This window comes from Polypterus senegalus, chromosome 13, assembly GCF_016835505.1.
Source record: "Polypterus senegalus isolate Bchr_013 chromosome 13, ASM1683550v1, whole genome shotgun sequence".
NCBI lineage: Eukaryota > Metazoa > Chordata > Cladistia > Polypteriformes > Polypteridae > Polypterus > Polypterus senegalus.
The window spans coordinates 8414086-8433925 of NC_053166.1; the positions used below are offsets into that span (position 1 = coordinate 8414086).

A 19840-nucleotide genomic window follows, 5' to 3' on the forward strand; every position below is an offset into this window, starting at 1 on the left:
CCGCCCCACTCGGTCTGGAGGAGGCACTCGCCTCCTCGGGTCCTCCAAAGCGCCCGCCAGGCTCCAGTGGGATGCAAAAGTTTGGGCAACCTTGTTAATAGTCATTATTTTCCTGTATAAATCGTTGGTTGTTACGATAAAAAATGTCAGTTAAATATATCATATAGGAGACACACACGGTGATATTTGAGAAGTGAAATGAAGTTTATTGGATTTACAGAAAATGTGCAATAATTGTTCAAACAAAATCAGGCAGGTGCATAAATTTGGGCACCACAAAAAAGAAATGAAATCGATATTTAGTAGATCCGCCTTTTGCAGATATATATATACATATACAGTCATATGAAAAAGTTTGGGAACCCCTCTTAATTCTTTGGGCTTTTGTTTCTCATTGGCTGAGCTTTCAAAGTAGCAACTTCCTTTTAATATCTGACATGCTTTATGGAAACAGTAGGATTTCAGTAGTGACATTAAGTTTGTTGGATTAACAAAAAATATGCAACATGCATCATAACAAAATTAAACAGGCACATAAATGTGGGCACCCCAACAGAGATATGACATCAATACTTAGTTGAGCCTCCTTTTTCAAATCTAACATCCTCTAGACGCTTCCTATAGCCTTTGATGAGAGTCTGGATTCTGGATGGAGGTATTTTTGACCAATTCTTCCATACAAAGTCTCTCCAGTTCAGTTCAATTTGATGGACAGCCTGCTTCAAATCATCCCATAGACATTCGATGATATTCAAGTCAGGGGACTGTGACGACCATTCCAGAACATTGTACTTCTCCCTCTGCATGAACGCCTTTGTAGATTTCCAACTGTGTTTTGAGTCATTGTCTTGTTGGAATATCCAACCCCTGCTTAAGTAACTTCAACTTAGTGACTGATGCCTGAACATTATCCTGAAGAATTTGTTGATATTGGGTTGAATTCATCTGACCCTTGACTTTAACAAGTGTCCCAGTACCTGAACTGGCCACACAGCCCCACAGCATGATGGGACCTCCACCAAATCTGACAGGAGGTCGCAGGTGTTTTTCTTGGAATGCCGTGTTCTTCTTCCGCCATGCAAAGCGCTTTTTGTTCTGACTAAATAACTCCATTTCTGTCTCATCAGTTCAAAGCACTTTGTTCCAAAATGACTCTGGCTTGTCTAAATGAGCATTTGATACAACAAGCGACTCTGTTTGTGATGTGAGTGCAAAAAGGTCTTCTTTCTCATCACCCTGCCATACAGATGTTCTTTGTGCAAATTGCACTGAATTGTAGAACGATGTACAGATACTTCATCTGCAGCGAGATGTTCTTGCAGGTCTTTGGAGGTGATCTGTGGTTGTCTGTCACCATTCTCACAATCCTGCTCATATGACGCTCCTGTATTTCTCTTGGCCTGCCAGACCTGCTGGGTTGGTTTAACAGCAACTGTGCCTGTGGCCTTCCATTTCCTGATTCCATTCCTTACACTTGAAACTGACAGTTTAAACCTCTGAGATGACTTTTTGTAGCCTTCCCCTAAACCAGGAGACTCAACAATCTTTGTTTTCAGATCTTTGGAGAGTTGCTTTGAGGATCCCATGCTGTCTGTCGCTCTTCAGAGGAGAGTCAAAGGGAAGGAAGCACAACTTGCAATTTTTTCACTTTAAATACCTTTGACCACTCATGATGGACACTCCTGTCTATGAAGGTCAAGGCTTAATGAGCTCATCCAACCAAGTAATCAGCATTGAGCAGCGACAGGCATTCAAATCAGCACAGTGACAAGGGGACCCACATTTTTGCACAGCCAGTTTTTCACATTTGATTTAATTTTATACAACTAAATACTGCTTCTTTGTTCAGAAAACACCGCAGTACTCAGATGTTCCTAGGAAATGAAATACATACCACTGTTATCTTTTGTGTTGAAAGGAGAGTCAATTATTATGCAGTCTGAGAGGGGTTCCCATACTTTTTCATATGACTGTATATATATCTATACTAATAAAAGGCAAAGCCCTCACTCACTCACTCACTCATCACTAATTCTCCAACTTCCCGTGTGGGTGGAAGGCTGAAATTTGGCAGGTTCATTCCTTACAGCTTCCTTACAAAAGTTGGGCAGGTTTTATATCGAAATTCTACGTGTAATGGTCATAACTGGAAGCAGTTTTCTCCATTTACTGTAATGGAGATGAGCTTCAACACCGTGGGGGCGGAGTTTCGTGTGACATCATCACGCCTCCCACGTAATCATGCAGTACATAGAAAACCAGGAAGACCTCAAAAAAGCGCTGAAGAAAACATGCATTATATAATTGAGAAGGCAGCGAAACAATAAGAAGAAGCGAAAGTGACATATACAACCATATTCATGAGTTCTGCTACTGAAACAAAGCACGATGTAAACCTACACTTTAAATTAAGTTCATAGACAGGCTGCGCTGGCGTTTGTAATTTAGTGCCTGCCCATATAAGGCCGTCCGTCAGCGCAATCCAATAGCAAACTGCCACTAAATATTCACGGGTGAAGGACTGTGCTTATGGAGAGAAAGATGAGATGGTCAGGGTGGTGTTTGACACAAACTCAGCGAAACTGCGAGAGAAAGTTTTAAGTGCCAGGACTAAGGTAACATTAAATACAGCCATGGACATAGCACGAGATGGCACCAGCACAGCTGGGAACCTTCGATGCATGTACACGAGCGGCTCACGGAACTGACGAGTGCACAGATAAAAGCAACAGTTCCAAAGAGCTGAACAAAACCGAATTACACAATTGAAAAGGCAGCAAAAATATGAAGCGCCTGATACATATAAGCATATTCATAAATCCAACTACTGCGGAAACAAAGCACACGTTGGAAAAAGTCAATGTCCCGCTAAAGGAAGACAGTGTAAAAAACCCGTGCATGCAGTGTGTCAGGTCTCAGATAAAGAAGAAGACGAGCTGTTTATTGATGCAGTAAGAAACGAATCGATGAATGAAACCTGTCATCTTTACAACGATTGACAAACACGGAATGTAACTTGAACACAACACATCCTACAAATACGAACCTGATTGAAAGAAATAATGATAATCAAATCCTTGATGACAGCAACACTCAGTAACACTCACAAAACAAATACTGTATATTGACAGTCATGTTACGCTATTTTTAAAATGTTCCCTTTTCTTTTCTAGCTTTTTAACACACTACTTCTCGCTGCGATACGCTGGGTATATATATATATGTATATATATATATCCCGATCTACATACTCGAATAATGGATACTTTATTCGCCATCAATGATTGTTTTGGTAAAGCCATACTCAGTGTATTCATTAGATGAACGGTAAAAAGTAAGAGCGAGGGAGGATGACTTATTGAGGCATGCAGGCTGTAGTCGCGCCAACTCTATCTGAATTGCGCGATCACATTTGAAAAATATATCTTTTCAAGTTCTATTTAGTCCATATGTGTCAAACTCAAGGGCAGCGCGCCACATCCAGCCCGGCGCGTAATTATATCCGCCCCGAGATCATTTTATATACTGTATTATTGTTATTAAAGCCCGGTATATGAAGCGCTGGTAACACAATAAACTACAGATCCCATAATGCAGCGCTTCAGCTGCCTTGCAACACTTACGCGTTAATCAAGTCTACCTTATGATGCTGCAAGTTATTGCGGTTAGCTCACACGATGCTGAAGAGAAAAGTTGATTCTGAAAATAGAGCCTTTAAAACCGATGGGAGGCTGAGTATATGTTTACTGAACCCGTGTGTCTCATTTGTGGAGCTAATGTGGCTGTAATTACAGAATTTAATCTAAGACGGCACTATGAGACAAAACATCAGGGTAACCTGAATGCAATGCAGAAGATACAGAAAGCAGCATAATTAAATAAGAATCTGACACTTCAGCGGACGCTTTAACCGTGCACAATCACAAAGTGATTTCAAGTGAAGCTGCTTTTATGGGAGACACAAATGCACCAGTGCACCTTGCCCCACTTTCCCTGTTGCCAAGTAATGTTAAACCAAGTCGTCACTACGGTGTTCCCAAATACGCACTTTGCTGATAAACTGAGCGCACTGAGTTTGCACGGCGCTTTGGTGACTTTGAAGAACAAAAAGTCCGTCTACATGCGGCTCGAACCTTGTGCATGTTTGGTAGCACATATCTGTGTGAGAAGCTCTTCTCAGTGATAAAGACTAACAAAACAGCACACAGGAGTCGCCTCACTGATGAGCACCTGCAATCCATCCTGAGAATCTCCACAACACAGAACCTCACACCAAACAGAAACGAACCTGTGGCCAAAAAGATGCCAGGCGCCCAGCTCTAAAATGACATATGAGCAAAGACAACTGAATGATTTGATTTGTTATTGCTGAAAGGAACACATTTTATTTATATTTCCAGGTTTTGTTATGCAGCATGTTCATATTTGAATTTGTATAATTTTGACAGGATATATTTTTATGGAGAGCAAAATCTTTTGGGATATTTAAAATCTAAGTTTATTTTTATATAAAATTACATAAGAGTAAAGAAATTTGAATGTTTGTTCTTTTAACGCTTACTTTATTTCTAACTTGTATAATTTAGACAGGATATATTTTTATGGAGAGCAAAATATTATAAGTTGTTTAAGGTTTGAGTTGATTTATTCACTAATAATATTCCTGTCTGTTTTTACCATTCCTACCAAAGATATTTCTGTCGACTAAATAAAAATTCCTTCTATTTAAAATTTAAATAGAACTTGAACAAATACGATAGTTCATAATATCCACGCAGACTTGCACGTAAGAGCGGTGTCATCCGTTTTAACAAGCAGCGTATTGCACTGATACGAAATAGCTGTGTGTGTATATATGTAGATATGTATGTATATGTATATATATGTTTATATATGTGTGTGTGTATGTATGTATGTATGTGTGTATGTATTTATGTGTGTGTGTATATGTATGTGTATATATGTAGATATATATGACAACAACACTCATCACTCATAACAGTGACAAAACAATTACATTGACAATCATGTTACGTTATTTTCAAAATGTTTCCTTTTCTTTTTCATTGCTTCTTTAACACACTACTTCTCCGCTGCGAAGCGCGGGTATTTTGCTAGTATATGTATATAAGCAAATTCATTCTCTGAAAGCATCTTTATAGCAATGTGCATGCAGTCGATCCCTCTGATTACATTTGGAAAACTGGACATGGCTGCAAATTGTGCTTTGACATTTGCCTGTTCAACTACAGCGTAAGGAAATCATGTATCTGGATGACAAGCAGATAATACCATCCTATACAGCTGGCATGGCGCAACTCAGTGCTGACTGAGAAATACCTGATCAGTCAGCAATCCATCACTAAAACAATTGCACAAACTGAGATTTTCCTTGCTAAATTCAAATGAATGATCTGGCTCTTGATTTTGTTATTCGACAATACACACAAAGCTGTAATTGCTGGTGCTCATAAGCTACACTCTAAATACTTAGTGCTATACTAACAATGGGGGTTATTGAGTACTGCTGGAAGCTACAAACAATAATATTAAAGCCATTAACATTATTATGGCTTAACGTTCAAAATCAACCAACCAAATCTAGTCAATACCTAAAACCAGGCTTAAATACATCAGTTGACCTACCTTAGAAGGCTTCTGTCTTGCTTTTCTCCAAATGTATTACCAGTATCATCAAAGTCCAAGGTATTAGCCTGTTTACTGTCTGTGACTGTTCTAGACAATGACTTCATACATTTAGTTGGTGTAATTTCCTTGGAACCTCTGGGCATGAATAGGTGCAAGGAATGAACAGTCCCTAGATGGGGCATCAGTGTTCACAGGGCATGCTGGCACACTCACAAAGGGAGAATCTGTAATTGACATTTAAACTAACATATACATAATTAGATGGGAGGAGAATCAGCGTAATTGAGGAAAACCAGTGTAGGCATGAACTGAGCGTGAAAACTCCATACAAACAGTGATTGGCCCAGAAACCTGCACCCCACAGGGGAATCATGGAATCAAATGAGGAATCATTTTCTAAGTGTAAGCCTAGTAGGAGCACAGTATAAAAACAATGAATATAACCTTTAATATGTTGTTGTGTATTCCACAGGTTTTGGCAATTGACTGTTACTTAAATATGTAATACGTATGTTGTCTTATTGCTGTTAGATCTGACTGCAGGATTTGATACAGTTCATCATGGTGTCCTTATTGCCCATTTTGAGCAGTGTCTGGGTATTCAAGGGACTGTTTTGAAGTGGTTCAGGTCATACCTCACAGACAGAAGCTTTTCAGTCAGCTTGGGCAATCGTTCCTCTTCTTTGGCCCCTCTCACCTGTTGAGTCCCTCAAGGATCTATTCTAGGGCCTACTCTTTTTTCATGGTGCATGTTTAAAAAACACAATTATAACCTTCCATTGCTACGCAGATGATACACAGATATATTTTGCATTGAAACAGATCAAAACAAGTTCTCTTAAACCTTTATTGGAAAGTCTAGAAGACATTAAAACATGGATGTCACTAAATTTTATTAGTCTAAATGACAAAAAACAGAGATTGTGTGTTTTGGGCATTCTGATCATACTTGTGCTACAGATATTAACTTAAACCCTTAGACAATCAACTGTACAACTTTTGCAAAAAATCTTGGTGTGATTTGTGATCTTCTTCTTTCTGCTCCTCCCCTTAGGGGTTGCGACCGCATATTATCTTTCTCCATATCTTCCTCTCCTCTACATCTTGCTGTGTCACTCCCATCACCTTCATGTCCTCTCTCACCACATCCATAAACTTTCTCTTAGGCCTTCCTCTTCCCCTTCTGTCTGGTAGCTCTATCCTTGACATCCTTTTCCCAATATACCCAGCATCTCTCCTCTTCACATATCCAAACCAACACAATCTCGCCTCTCTGACTTTGTCTCCCAATCATCCAACCTGAGCTGACTGTCTAATGCCCTCATTTCTAATCCTGTCCAACCTCATCACACTCAATGCAAATGTTTAACTGCCATCTCCAGCTCTGTTACCTGTTTCTGTTCAGTGCCACCATCCCGAACACAATATAACATAGCTGATCTCACTACCAACTTGTAGACCTTCCCTTTCACTCATGCTGATACCTGTCTGTCACAAATCACTCCTGACATTCTTCTCCACCCATTCCACCCTGCCTGCACTCTCTTCTTCACTTCTCTTCCACACTCCCCATTACTCTGTACTGTTGTTCTCAAGTATTTAAACTCATCCACCTTCGCCAACTCCACTCCCTCATCCTCACCATTCCACTGACCTCCCTCTCATTCACACACATGTATTCTGTCTTGTTCCTACTGACCTTCATTCCTCTCCTCTCATATTTCTACCTCTCCAGGGTCTCCTCAACCTGCTCCCTACTATCACTACAGATTACAATGTCATCAGCAAACATCATAGTCCACGGGGACTCCTGTCTAATCTCGTCTGTCAGCCTGTCCATCACCATTGCAAATAAGAAAGGGCTCAGAGTCGATCCCTGATGTAATCCTACCTCCGTCACTCTCACCGCAGACCTAACCACTGTCATACTCCCCTTGTACATATCGTTTACAATTCTTACGTACTTCTCTGCCACTCCCAACTTCCTCATACAATACCACAGCTCTTCTCATTCACCCTGTCATTTGCTTTCTTCAGGTCCACAAAGACACAATGCAACTCCTTCTGGCCTTCTCTCTACTTCTCCATCAACATCCTCAGAGCAAACATCACATCTGTGGTGCTCTTTCCTGGCATGAAACCATCCTGCTGCTCACTGATCATCACCTCCCTTCTTCCACTACTCTTTCCCATAATTTCATGCTGTGGCTCACCATTTTATCCCCCTGTAGTTACTACAGCTCTGCACACCCCTCTTCCTCTTAAAAATCTGCACCAGTACACTTCTTCTCCACTCCTCAGGCATCCTCTCACTTTCCCAGATTCCATTAATCAATCTAGTTAAAACTCCACTGCCATCTCTCCTAAACACCTCCATGCTTCCATAGGTATGTCATGTGGACCAACGACCTTTCCATTTTTCATCCTCTTCATCACTGTCCTTACTTCCTCCTTGCTAATCTGTTGCACTTCCTGATTCATTATCTCCACATCATCCAACCTTCTCTCTCTCATTCTCTTCATTAATCAGCCTCTCAAAGTACTCTTTCCACCTGCTGAACACACTCCCCTTGCTTGTGAGTACGTTTCCATCTTTATCCTTTATCACCCTAACCTGCTGTACATCTTTCCCAGCTCGGCCTCTCTCTGTAGCCCCAAAGTCCCTTTCTCTCTCCTTAATGTCCAACCTCTCATACAACTCATCATACACCTTTTTCTTTAGCCTTCAACACCTCTCTCTTCACCTTGCGTCGTATCGCCTTGTACTCTTGTCTACTTTCTGCATCTCTCTGACTATCCCACTTCTTTGCCATCCTCTGCCCCTGTATATTCTCCTGTATTTGCCCATTTCACCATCAGGTTTCCTTTTCCTCTTTCCTCATTCCAGATGTCACGCCAAGAACTTTTCTTGCTCTCACCCTTACTACTTCTGCTGTAGTTGCCCAGCTGTCTGGTGACTCTTCACTGCCACCCTGTGCCTGTCTCACCTCCTCCATGAATTCAGCCTTGCACTCTTCCTTTTTCAGCTTCCACCATTTGATCCTTGGCTCTGTCCTGACTCTCCTCCTCTTCTAGATCTCCAGCATCATCCTACAGACTACCACCATCCTATGCTGCCTAAGTATGTTTTCCCGTGCCACCACTTTCCAGTGTCTAATCTCCTACAGACAGATCTCCAATCTACCGGTCTGCATCATATGCATACAACAATACAGATTGGTTATTGATAATGCCCTCAAATGTACTAAACAAATGAAGTCCATTGTTAAAGCTTGTTTCTTTCAGCTCAGGGTAAAGGCTAAGGTCGAGCTCTTTCTTTCTGTAGATGATTTTGAAACACTAATTCATGAGTTTTTCTCTTCTCAGCTTGACTATTCTAACTTTTACATTGGAGTTAATCAGTCATCCCTTGTCTATCTTCTGCTTGTCCAGAATGCTGCTGCTAGGCTTCTATGGCCATGGTTATACTTAACACTACATAACACATGCTGCTACGCAAACAGTGTACCGTCTATACTTGCGTGCAATGATCTGGAGGATTCCACCTGGTTTCAGTGCGAGAAAACAACGTCCAATTTCACTGTGTTGTGAGTTGAGGGAAGAAAAATGTTAAAAATAGAAAATTATTTGCATTCTGGTGGTACTGCAAAAAAAAAAGACAGCAACAGTGTCACACAAGGTCGAGACAGTATGTGATACCTTTAAATATATTGCGTCATTACAATGGGGAATATGCAACGCTTGGAATGCCTATGCAAAAGAAATGGATGAAGAAAAGTGCAATGAAAACATTTGCATGTCAGCATTTAAGTTTGATGATTTGCTTCACTGCATCTAACCATTAATCAAACATCGAAGCATGCAAAACTGAACTTGTTGGAGCTGCAAGCCTGCAGTCACGTGTTCATAGTAAACAATGATGCTGACGTCACATACCAAAACTTGAACACACACACACCATTCATACTTTTAGTGGTACTGCAACTCACGCACGAGTCACATTACTTTCTGACAACGTGCTCTGAGGGAGCATCAAAAAAACATTGGTAACGTGTGACAGCCATTATGCGTGCATTACATGCTCTGAGCTTGAAGTTTAAACTGGCCCTAACATGCACGTGAAAACAGAATTACATCACATCAGTCTTAGATTCTCTTCAATGACTTCCTGTTCGCTACAGGATTGATTTTCAAATTTTCCTGTTTGTTCTGAAGTCCCTGAATGGTCTACTGTCCTTCATGGTCACTGTGGTCCAGTGACAAGAACTTATTGGTTGTGCCAAATGCTAGGCTTAAGCATAGAGGGGGCCATGCTTTTGCAGTAGCTGCTCCTGAGCTTTGGAAAAGTCTACCTTTTTACATTAGGTCAGCACTAACTTTGGTCACTGTTAAATCCCGCCTGAAAGCCCATCTTTTTGACTTAGCTTTCCAAACTTGTATGTGAGTATGTTTTTTTTCACTTGACTTGATTTAACAATATACAGTCATATGAAAAAGTTTGGGAACCCCTCTTAATTCTTTGGATTTTTGTTTATCATTGGCTGAGCTTTCAAAATAGCAACTTCCTTTTAATATACGACATGCCTTATGGACACAGTAGGATTTCAGCAGTGATATTAAGTTTATTGGATTTACAGAAAATATGCAATATGCATCATAACAAAATTAGACAGGTGCATAAATGTGGGCACCCAACAGAGATATGACATCAATACTTAGCTGAGCCTCCTTTTGCTCCTTTGACCCTCTAGACGCTGTCCTCCTATAGCCTGTGATGAGTGTCTGGAGTCTGCATGGAGGTATTTCTGACCATTCTACCTTACAAAGTCCCTCCAGTTCAGTTCAATTTGATGGACAGCCTTCTTCAAATCATCCCATAGACTGTCGATGATATTCAAGTCAGGGGACTGTGACAGCCATTCCAGAACATTGGACTTCTCGCTCTGCATGAATGCCTTTGTAGATTTTGAACTGTATTTTGGGTCATTGTCTTGTTGGAATATTCAACCCCTGCTTAAGTAACTTCAACTTTGTGAAAGATGCTTGAACATTATCCTGAAGAATTTGTTGATATTGGGTTGAATTCATGTGACCCTCGACTTTAACAAGGGCCCCTGTCCCTGAACTGGCCACACAGCCCCACAGCATGATGGGACCTCCATGAAATCTGACAGGAGGTAGCAGGTGTTTTTCTTCAAATGCGGTGTTCTTCTTCTGCCATGCAAAGCTCTTTTTGTTTTGAACAAATAACTCCATTGTTGTCTCCTCAGTCCAAAGCACTTTGTTCCCAAATGAATCTGTCTTGTCTAAATGAGCATTTGATACAACAAGCGACTCTGTTTGTGGCGTCAGTGCAGAAAGGGCTTCTTTCTCATCGCCCTGCCATACAGATGTTCTTTGTGAAAATTGTGCTGAATTGTGGAACGATGTACAGATACACCGTCTGCAGCGAGATGTTCTTGCAGATCTTTGGAGGTGATCTGTGTTGTCTTTAGCCATTCTCACAATCCTGCTCGTGTGCCGCTCCTTTATTTTTCTTGGCCTGCCAGACCTGAGGTTGGTTTAACAGTAACTGTGCCTGTGGCCTTCCATTTCCTGATTCCATTCCTTACAGTTGAAACTGACACTTTAGACCTCTGAGATGGCTTTTTGTAGCCTTCCCCTAAACCAGGAGACTCAACAATCTTTGTTTTCACATCTTTGGAGAGTCGCTTTGAGGATCCCATGCTGTCTGTCACTCTTCAGAGGAGAGTCAAAGGGAAGGAAGCACAACTTGCCATTGCCCACCTTAAATACCTTTTACCAGTCGTGATTGGACACACCTGTCTATGAAGTTCAAGGTTTAACGAGCTCATCCAACCAAGTAATCAGCATTGAGCAGTGACAGGCATTCAGATCAGCACAATGACAAGGGGACCCACATTTGTGCACAGCCAGTTCTTCATATTTGATTTCATTTCATAAAACTAAATACTGCGTCACTAAAAATCTTTTTTCGGAAAACACCGCAGTACTCAGGTGTTCTTAGGAAATGAAAAACATACCACTGTTATATTTTTTGTTGAAAGGAGAATAAATTATTATGCAAGCTGAGAGGGGGTCCCAAACTTTTTCATATGACTGTAAGTATCTGACTGCAGAATGGCTGACTGCTCTGATATATTATGCCAAGATCATGTTTCATTTGACTGTTTTCCTTTTCTTATGCTAGGGCAAATGTAAAAGTTGCTGGATTTCAGGAAGGTATGAGATCACAACAAAGTCCAGAAACTGAAGACTTTTCAAGCTCACCAAGTACTTCCAGTTACTCTCTTAAATCCATCAATCATGACATCCATGAAGTACACCAGGACACTGCTTTAAGAAATGTTGGGACTGACAGAAAAGAACAAGAACAAGGGTTGGATTTTCATGCATGCTATACTCCAAGTTATGATAAGAAAAATAAACCTTCAAACCCTAAGTCTAATACTAAGACCAAATGTAACCTCATTGAAAACAGTGGCCTGAAGAAAAAAATTCCTGACATTAACGGAGACTGTGGTGACATGTGTAAAATTACTTTCCCATATTTTCCAAAAAAAAGGCAAGCTAGAGGCTGTCCGATGCCACAACCTGTGAATAAAGTCAGATCTATTTCTGAATGTAGCCGAGTGCTTAAAGGTAGAGACAGTACAAAATTCCTGAGAAATCAGCGAAAACTCAAACGCACAGCAAAATACAGACAGCAACTTTCAAGAAACCCAATTTGCTTTCAGAAAGGTCAATCAAAAGAGGTACTGCTCTAACAATCTTATATTAAAAATTCATTTCAATTGACATATAGACTGTGGGTCAGCTTCACAATGAACCAAAGATGTTGGTGCAGTGAGGCTTCAGCAGTACTCATTGTGCCTACCATCTATTTTAAATGATCTCCTTTTCTTTGCATTTTGCAGTCTCGAAGTTCAGCCATTAAAACCAACAAGAGGGGCAAGAAATCCAAAAGTCTTCATTCCCGGTCAGGCCATGTTGAAAACTGTGAAAGGTAATCAAATTCCAAAATCCACTTGCACATATGTGCATATTGTGTTCCATTGGTCAAACACTCAGCCTGATGACCCAGTTGTGAGAATTGCTGTTTAAGGCCCAACCCCGTCCTTGCCTATGTGGACTTTGCACATTCTCATATTGTCCATATAGGATTTCTTGCCATATCCGATAGAAGTGCCTGTACAGTAGATTAATTGGCCCCATGTGAGTGAGGTGAAGTGCATCCAATGACAAACTTCACAGTCCACAAAGCTGACCCTGTGTTCTCCATAATATCATCCTAAAATATTCAGTTTTAGAAGGTAAATGACTAAAGTGATTCAACATTAATATTTATTTACATTAAGAGTGAGCTGACCTATTGTGAATCTGCATTATATATCTATACTAATAAAAGGCAAAGCCCTCACTCACTGACTGACTCACTCACTCATTGACTCATCACTAATTCTCCAACTTCCCGTGTAAGTAGAAGGCTGAAATTTAGCAGGCTCATTCCTTACAGCTTACTTACAAAAGTTAAGCAGGTTTCATTTCGAAATTCTATGCATAACGGTCATAACGGTCAACAACATCCGCCATGTTGAACTTTCTTATTCATGGCCCCATCTTCACGAAATTTGGTAGGCGGCTTCCCTGCGCTAACCGAAAACGATGTACTTACTTATTTCGATGGTATGACGCCACTGTCGGCCACCATATTGAACTTTCCAACATCACTAATTCTCCAACTTCCTGTGTAGGTAGAAGGCTGAAATTTGGAAGGCTCATTCCTTACGGCTTTAATTTTTCATTACTTTTAACACACTACTTCTCCACTGCGAAGCGCGGGTATTTTGCTATTATATATATATATATATATATGATGTGTATATATATGTTTATATATATGTTTATATATAAACATATGTATATATATTTATATATATACACACAGACACACACACACACACATATATAAACATATATATATACACACCATATATATATATATATATAAATATATATATATATATATATATACATATACATACATATATACATATACACATATACAAATATAGACATATATATATATATATATATATATATATATATATACATATATACACATATATATACACAGTTATATATATATACATATACACACATACAGTGGCATGAAAAACTATTTGCCCCCTTCCTGATTTCTTATTCTTTTGCATGTTTGTCACACAAAATGTTTCTGATCATCAAACACATTTAACCATTAGTCAAATATAACACAAGTAAACACAAAATGCAGTTTTAAATGATTGTTTTATTATTTACGGAGAAAAAAACCCAAACCTACATGGCCCTGTGTGAAAAGTAATTGCCCCTGAACCTAATAACTGGTTGGGCCACTCTTAGCAGCAATAACTGCAATCAAGCGCTTATAACTTGCAATGAGTTTTTACAGCTCTGGAGGAATTTTGGCCCACTCATCTTTGCAGAATTGTTGTACTTCAGCTTTATTTGAGGGTTTTCTAGCATGAACCTCCTTTTTAAGGTCATGCCATAGCATCTCAATTGATTCAGGTCAGGACTTTGACTAGGCCACTCCAAAGTCTTCATTTTGTTTTTCTTCAGCCATTCAGAGGTGGATTTGCTGGTGTGTTTTGGGTCATTGTCCTGTTGTAGCACCCAAGATCGCTTCAGCTTGAGTTGACTAACAGATGGCGGACATTCTCCTTTCAGGATTTTTTGGTAGACAGTAGAATTCATGGATCCATCTATCACAGCAAGCCTTCCAGGTCCTGAAACAGCAAAACAACCCCAGACCATCACACTACCACCACCATATTTTACTGTTGGTATGATGTTCTTTTTCTGAAATGCTGTGTTCCTTTTACGCCAGATGTAACGGGACATTTGCCTTCCAAAAAGTTCAACTTTTGTCTCATCAGTCCACAAGGTATTTTCCCAAAAGTCTTGGCAATCATTGAGATGTTTCTTAGCAAAATTGAGACGAGCCCTAATGTTCTTTTTGCTTAACAGTGGTTTGCGTCTTGGAAATCTGCCATGCAGGCCGTTTTGCCCAGTCTCTTTCTTATGGTGGAGTCGTGAACACTGACCTTAATTGAGGCAAGTGAGGCCTGCAGTTCTTTAGACGTTGTCCTGGGGTCTTTGTGACCTCTTGGATGAGTCGCCTCTGCTCTTGGGGTAATTTTGGTGGGCCGGCCACTCCTGGGAAGGTTCACCACTGTTCCATGTTTTTGCCATTTGTGGTTCGCTGGAGTCCCAAAGCTTTAGAAATGGCTTTATAACCTTTACCAGACTGATAGATCTCAATGACTTCTGTTCTCATTTGTTCCTGAATTTCTTTGGATCTTGGCATGATGTCTAGCTTTTGAGGTGCTTTTGGTCTACTTCTCTGTGTCAGGCAGCTCCTATTGAAGTGATTTCTTGATTGAAACAGGGGTGGCAGTAATCAGGCCTGGGGGTGGCTACGGAAATTGAACTCAGGTGTGATACACCACAGTTAGGTGATTTTTGAACAAGGGGGCAATTACTTTTTCACACAGGGCCATGTAGGTTTGGATTTTTTTTTCTCCCTAAATAATAAAAACCATCATTTAAAAACTGCATTTTGTGTTTACTTGTGTTATATTTGACTAATGGTTAAATGTGTTTGATGATCAGAAACATTTTGTGTGACAAACATGCAAAAGAATAAGAAATCAGGAAGGGGCAAATAGTTTTTCACACCACTGTATATATATATATATATACATATATATACACATACTGTATATATACACACACACATATATATACATACTGTATATACACATATACATATCTACATATATACTGTATATACACATATATATACAAATCTACATATATATCTACATATATATATTAGGGGTGGGACTCGATTAAAAAAAATAATCTAATTAATTAGAGGCTGTGTAATAATTAATCACACACGTAAATTTGCCCCAAATCGCAATTTTTTTTTTTTAATTTAAGAGGGTTTTAGTGGGTGACAGAATCAAGTAATAGACATGGACATGAATATTGTAAACTCAAGCTCTTTTAATTTCTGAAAAAAAAATGCTTTTAAACTGCATTTGAATTCAAAACAGAAACAAAAATATCATCCCTGGTTAAAATTGGGCAGACTTAAAAATAAAGTGGTAGTTTAAGTACTTTAAGTACATTTTCAGAATGGTATTGTCTTTAAATAATAATAACCAAAATTTCAACATACAGTAAAGTGCAGTTTTTCTTCTTAAAAAAATAAGTCAGAAACATAAAAGGTAATTTGAACAACTTAATCGTTAAACTCTGAGTAACATTAGCCAAAATTATTTTGTACATTAGGCTAAAACAGTGTGATCATTGAACATTTTGTAATTAGATGTAATTAGAATTACTAACGGTCACGGAAGTCCAATGATTCCCAGTAAGAGCCACAAAGTCCGCTTTCTGTAATTCATCTAATTTTGCTTGCTTTTCAGTGTGCACAAAACCATGTCTTTTGAAATGAAATTTTCCTCCGATCAGTCATATGAACGCGCTTTATTCCGACTCTAACATTTTTGTAGCTGTGATGTGTGTGTAATCGATGTACCAGGAAATCATGCATTGACAAAAGTTCCCCTTTGCCTGGAATTGAAAGTGTGATTAAATGCGTTATTTATATATTTATATTTTTAACGTGTTATGGAGTACATGCATCGAAGCTTCTCAGCTGTGCTTGTGTTAAGAAAAGGAAAGATTTTAAAAATAACGTAACATGATTCTGTGTTAACCGCATATTTTTTCATACGTCCCAAACCAAGGAGATGCGAGGGTAAAATGAATCAGGAAGCGCACATACATACTCAGTGCAATGTGGCTTATCTATTTGGCAGTATGTAGATCGGGGTATATATATATATATATATATATATATATATATATATATATACGGACGGTGAAGTAGTGGGTTAAAGAAGTTATGAAAAAGAAAAGGGAACATTTTAAAAATAACGTAACATGACTGTCAATATACAGTATTTGTTTTGTGAGTGTTACTGAGTGTTGCTGTCATCAAGGATTTGATTATCATTATTTCTTTCAATCAGGGTCGTATTTCTACGATGTGTTGTGGTATACTTACATTCCGTGTTTGTCAATCGTTGTAAAGATAAGAGATGTATCAAACGCTTCATATTTTTTTGCTGCCTTCTCAATTGTGTAATTCGGTTTTTGTTCAGCACTCTTTGCAACTGTTGCTTTTTGTCTGTGCACCGCGCCAGTTCACGCGGAGCCGCTTGGTGTTCATGCATCGAAGTTTCCCAGCTGTGCTGGTGCCATCTCGTGTGATGTCCACAGCTGTATTTAATGTCAGCTAAGACCCGGCACTTAAAAGTTTCGCTTGCAGTTTCGCTGAGTTTGTGCCAAACACCACCCTGACCATCTCATCTTCCTCTGCATAAGCAGTCTTTTACCCGTGAATATTTAGCGGCAGTGTTTCTATTGGATTGCCGCTGACGGACGGCCTTATATGGGCAGGCACTAAATTACAAACGCCAGCGGCAGCCTGTCTATGAACTTAATTTAAACTTTAGGTTTACACCGTGCTTTGTTTCCGAAGTAGCTGCACTCATGAATATGGCTGTATGTGTCACTCGCTCGCTTCTTATTCTTTCGCTGCCTTCTCAATTATATAATGCATGTTTTCTTCAGCGCTTTTTGGAGCTCTTCCTTGCTTTCTACGTACTGCACTCACAGTTAGTTCACGTGATTACGTGGGATGCATGATGATGTCACACGAAACTCCGCCCCCCCACGGCCATCCACCTCAAGTCCATTACAGTATATGGAGAAAAGTAGCTTCCAGTTATGACCATTACGCGTAGAATTTTGAAATGAAACCTGCGTAACTTTTGTAAGTAAGCTGTAAGGAATGAGCCTGCCAAATTTCAGTCTTCTACCTACACGGGAAGTTGGAGAATTAGTGATGAGTCAGTGAGTCAGTCAGTCAGTGAGGGCTTTGCCTTTTATTAGTATAGATAATGTATATATATATATATATGCCAGCAACACTCATGACAATGACAACATATGTTTCCTTTTCTTTTTCAACATATATACATACATATATACACATACATCCACATATATATACATATCTACATATACACACATACACACATATATATAAACATATATATACATACATATCTACATATATACATATACACACACATATATATATATATATATATTTATATACATACATATCTACATATATACAGTCTTTGGGGTGCGAGCAACTGTTGCTGGGGGTGCCAGAATCCATGAAGGAAGAAAAATGAAAAACATTATTTGTACAAAATCTTAATTTATTTATCCATTCCTAAATAATTAAATGGGCAGGCTATTTCGTATCAGTGCAATACGCTGCTTGTTAAAACGGATGACTCCGCTCTTACGCAAGTCTCGTGGATATTATGAACTATCGCTTCTGTTCAAGTTCTATTTAAATTTTAAATAGAAGGAATTTTTATTTAGTCAACAGAATATTATTCGAATAAATCAACTCAAACCTTAAATAACTTATAATATTTTGCTCTCCATAAAAATATATCCTGTCTAAATTATACAAGTTAGAAATAAAGTAAACGTTAAAAGAACAAACATTCAAATTTCTTTACTCTTATGTAATTTTATATAAAAAATAAACTTAAATTTTAAATATCCCAAAAGATTTTGCTCTCCATAAAAATATATCCTGTCAAAATTATACAAATTCAAATATGAACATGCTGCATAACAAAACCTGGAAATATAAATAAAATGTGTTCTTTTCAGCAATAACAAATCAAATCATTCAGTTGTCTTTGCTCAGATGTCATTTTATCAGATTTGGACGCCTGGCATCTTTTTGGCACAAGTTGTTTCTGTTTGGTGTGAGGTTCTGTGTTGTGGAGATTCTCAGGATGGACTGCAGGTGCTCATCAGTGAGGCGACTCCTGTGTGCTGTTTTGTTAGTCTTCATGACTGAGAAGAGCTTCTCACACAGATATGTGCTACCAAACATGCACAAGGTTCGAGCCGCATGTAGACAGAGCTGGAGCATTTGTGCGGAATGGAGTGAATAAACTGTGCGGGCCGTGCAGTATCGTACTTGCCTTCAGTGTGCCATTACACTGCAGCTCAATCACCTCCATCTGAATCTGCACAGGTGCAGTTTCCACATCGACGGCAAATGGGTTGCGAAACAACTCAAAATTCTTTTTTTGTTCTTCAAAGTCACCAAAGCCCGCGCGAACTCAGTGTGCAGTGCGCTCAGTTTATCAACAAAGTGCGATTTGGGAACACCGTAGTGCCGACTTGGTTCAACATTACTTGGCAACAGGGAAAGTGGGGCAAGTTGCACTGGTGCATTTGTGTCTCCCATAAAAGTAGCTTCACTTGAAATCACTTTGTGATTTTGCACGGTAAAACGTCTGCTGAAGTGTCAGATTCTTCTTTAACTCTTCTGCTATCTGTATCTTGTGCATTGCATTCAGGTCTTTCAGGTTATCCTGATGTTTTGTCTCATAGTGCCGTCTTAGATTAAATTCTGTAATTACAGCCACATTAGCTCCACAAATGAGACACACGGGTTTACCGGCAATGTCAGTAAACATATACTCAGCCTCCCATCGGTTTTTAAAGGCTCTATGTTCAGAATCACCTTTTCTCTTCGGCATCATGTGGGCTAGCTTCGCAATAACTTGCAGCATCATAAGCTAGACTTGATTAACGCGGTAAGTGTTCGGCAAGGCAGCTGAAGCACTGCATTATGGGATCTGTAGTCTATTGTGTTACCAGCGCTTCATATCCCCGGGCCATTAATAACAATACTGTAATATATAAAATGATCTTGCGGGCGGATATAATTACACGCCGGGCGGATGTGGCCTGCGGGCCTTGAGTTTGACACATATGGACTAAATAGAACTTGAAAAGATATATTTTTTCAAATGTGATCGCAATTCAGATCGAGTTGACGCGCACTACAGTACAACGAGCCTGCATGCTATTGTGGTTTTGCCTGCGTGCCTCAATAAGTTACCCTCCCCTTGCCCTTACTTTTTTACCGTTCATCTAATGAATACACTGAGTATGGCTTTACCAAAACAATCATTGAATAAAG

The 19840-nt window shown here is 39.4% G+C and overlaps 1 protein-coding gene across 3 annotated transcripts in view; it reads left to right on the forward strand.

Annotated features, from left to right (window-relative positions):
• LOC120542856 (ubiquitin carboxyl-terminal hydrolase 47) overlaps window positions 1–19840 on the forward strand; it is a 102937-nt gene that overhangs the window by 72068 nt on the left and 11029 nt on the right. For 2 of the 3 annotated variants that reach the window (XM_039775555.1, XM_039775556.1), the window contains exons 14-15: window positions 11861–12425; window positions 12588–12676. The exons of the other annotated variant lie outside the window; for it this stretch is intronic. In XM_039775555.1, the coding sequence (XP_039631489.1) occupies window positions 11861–12425; window positions 12588–12676 (654 nt within the window). The remainder of the gene's footprint in view (window positions 1–11860; window positions 12426–12587; window positions 12677–19840) is intronic. 3 annotated transcript variants of the gene reach the window in all.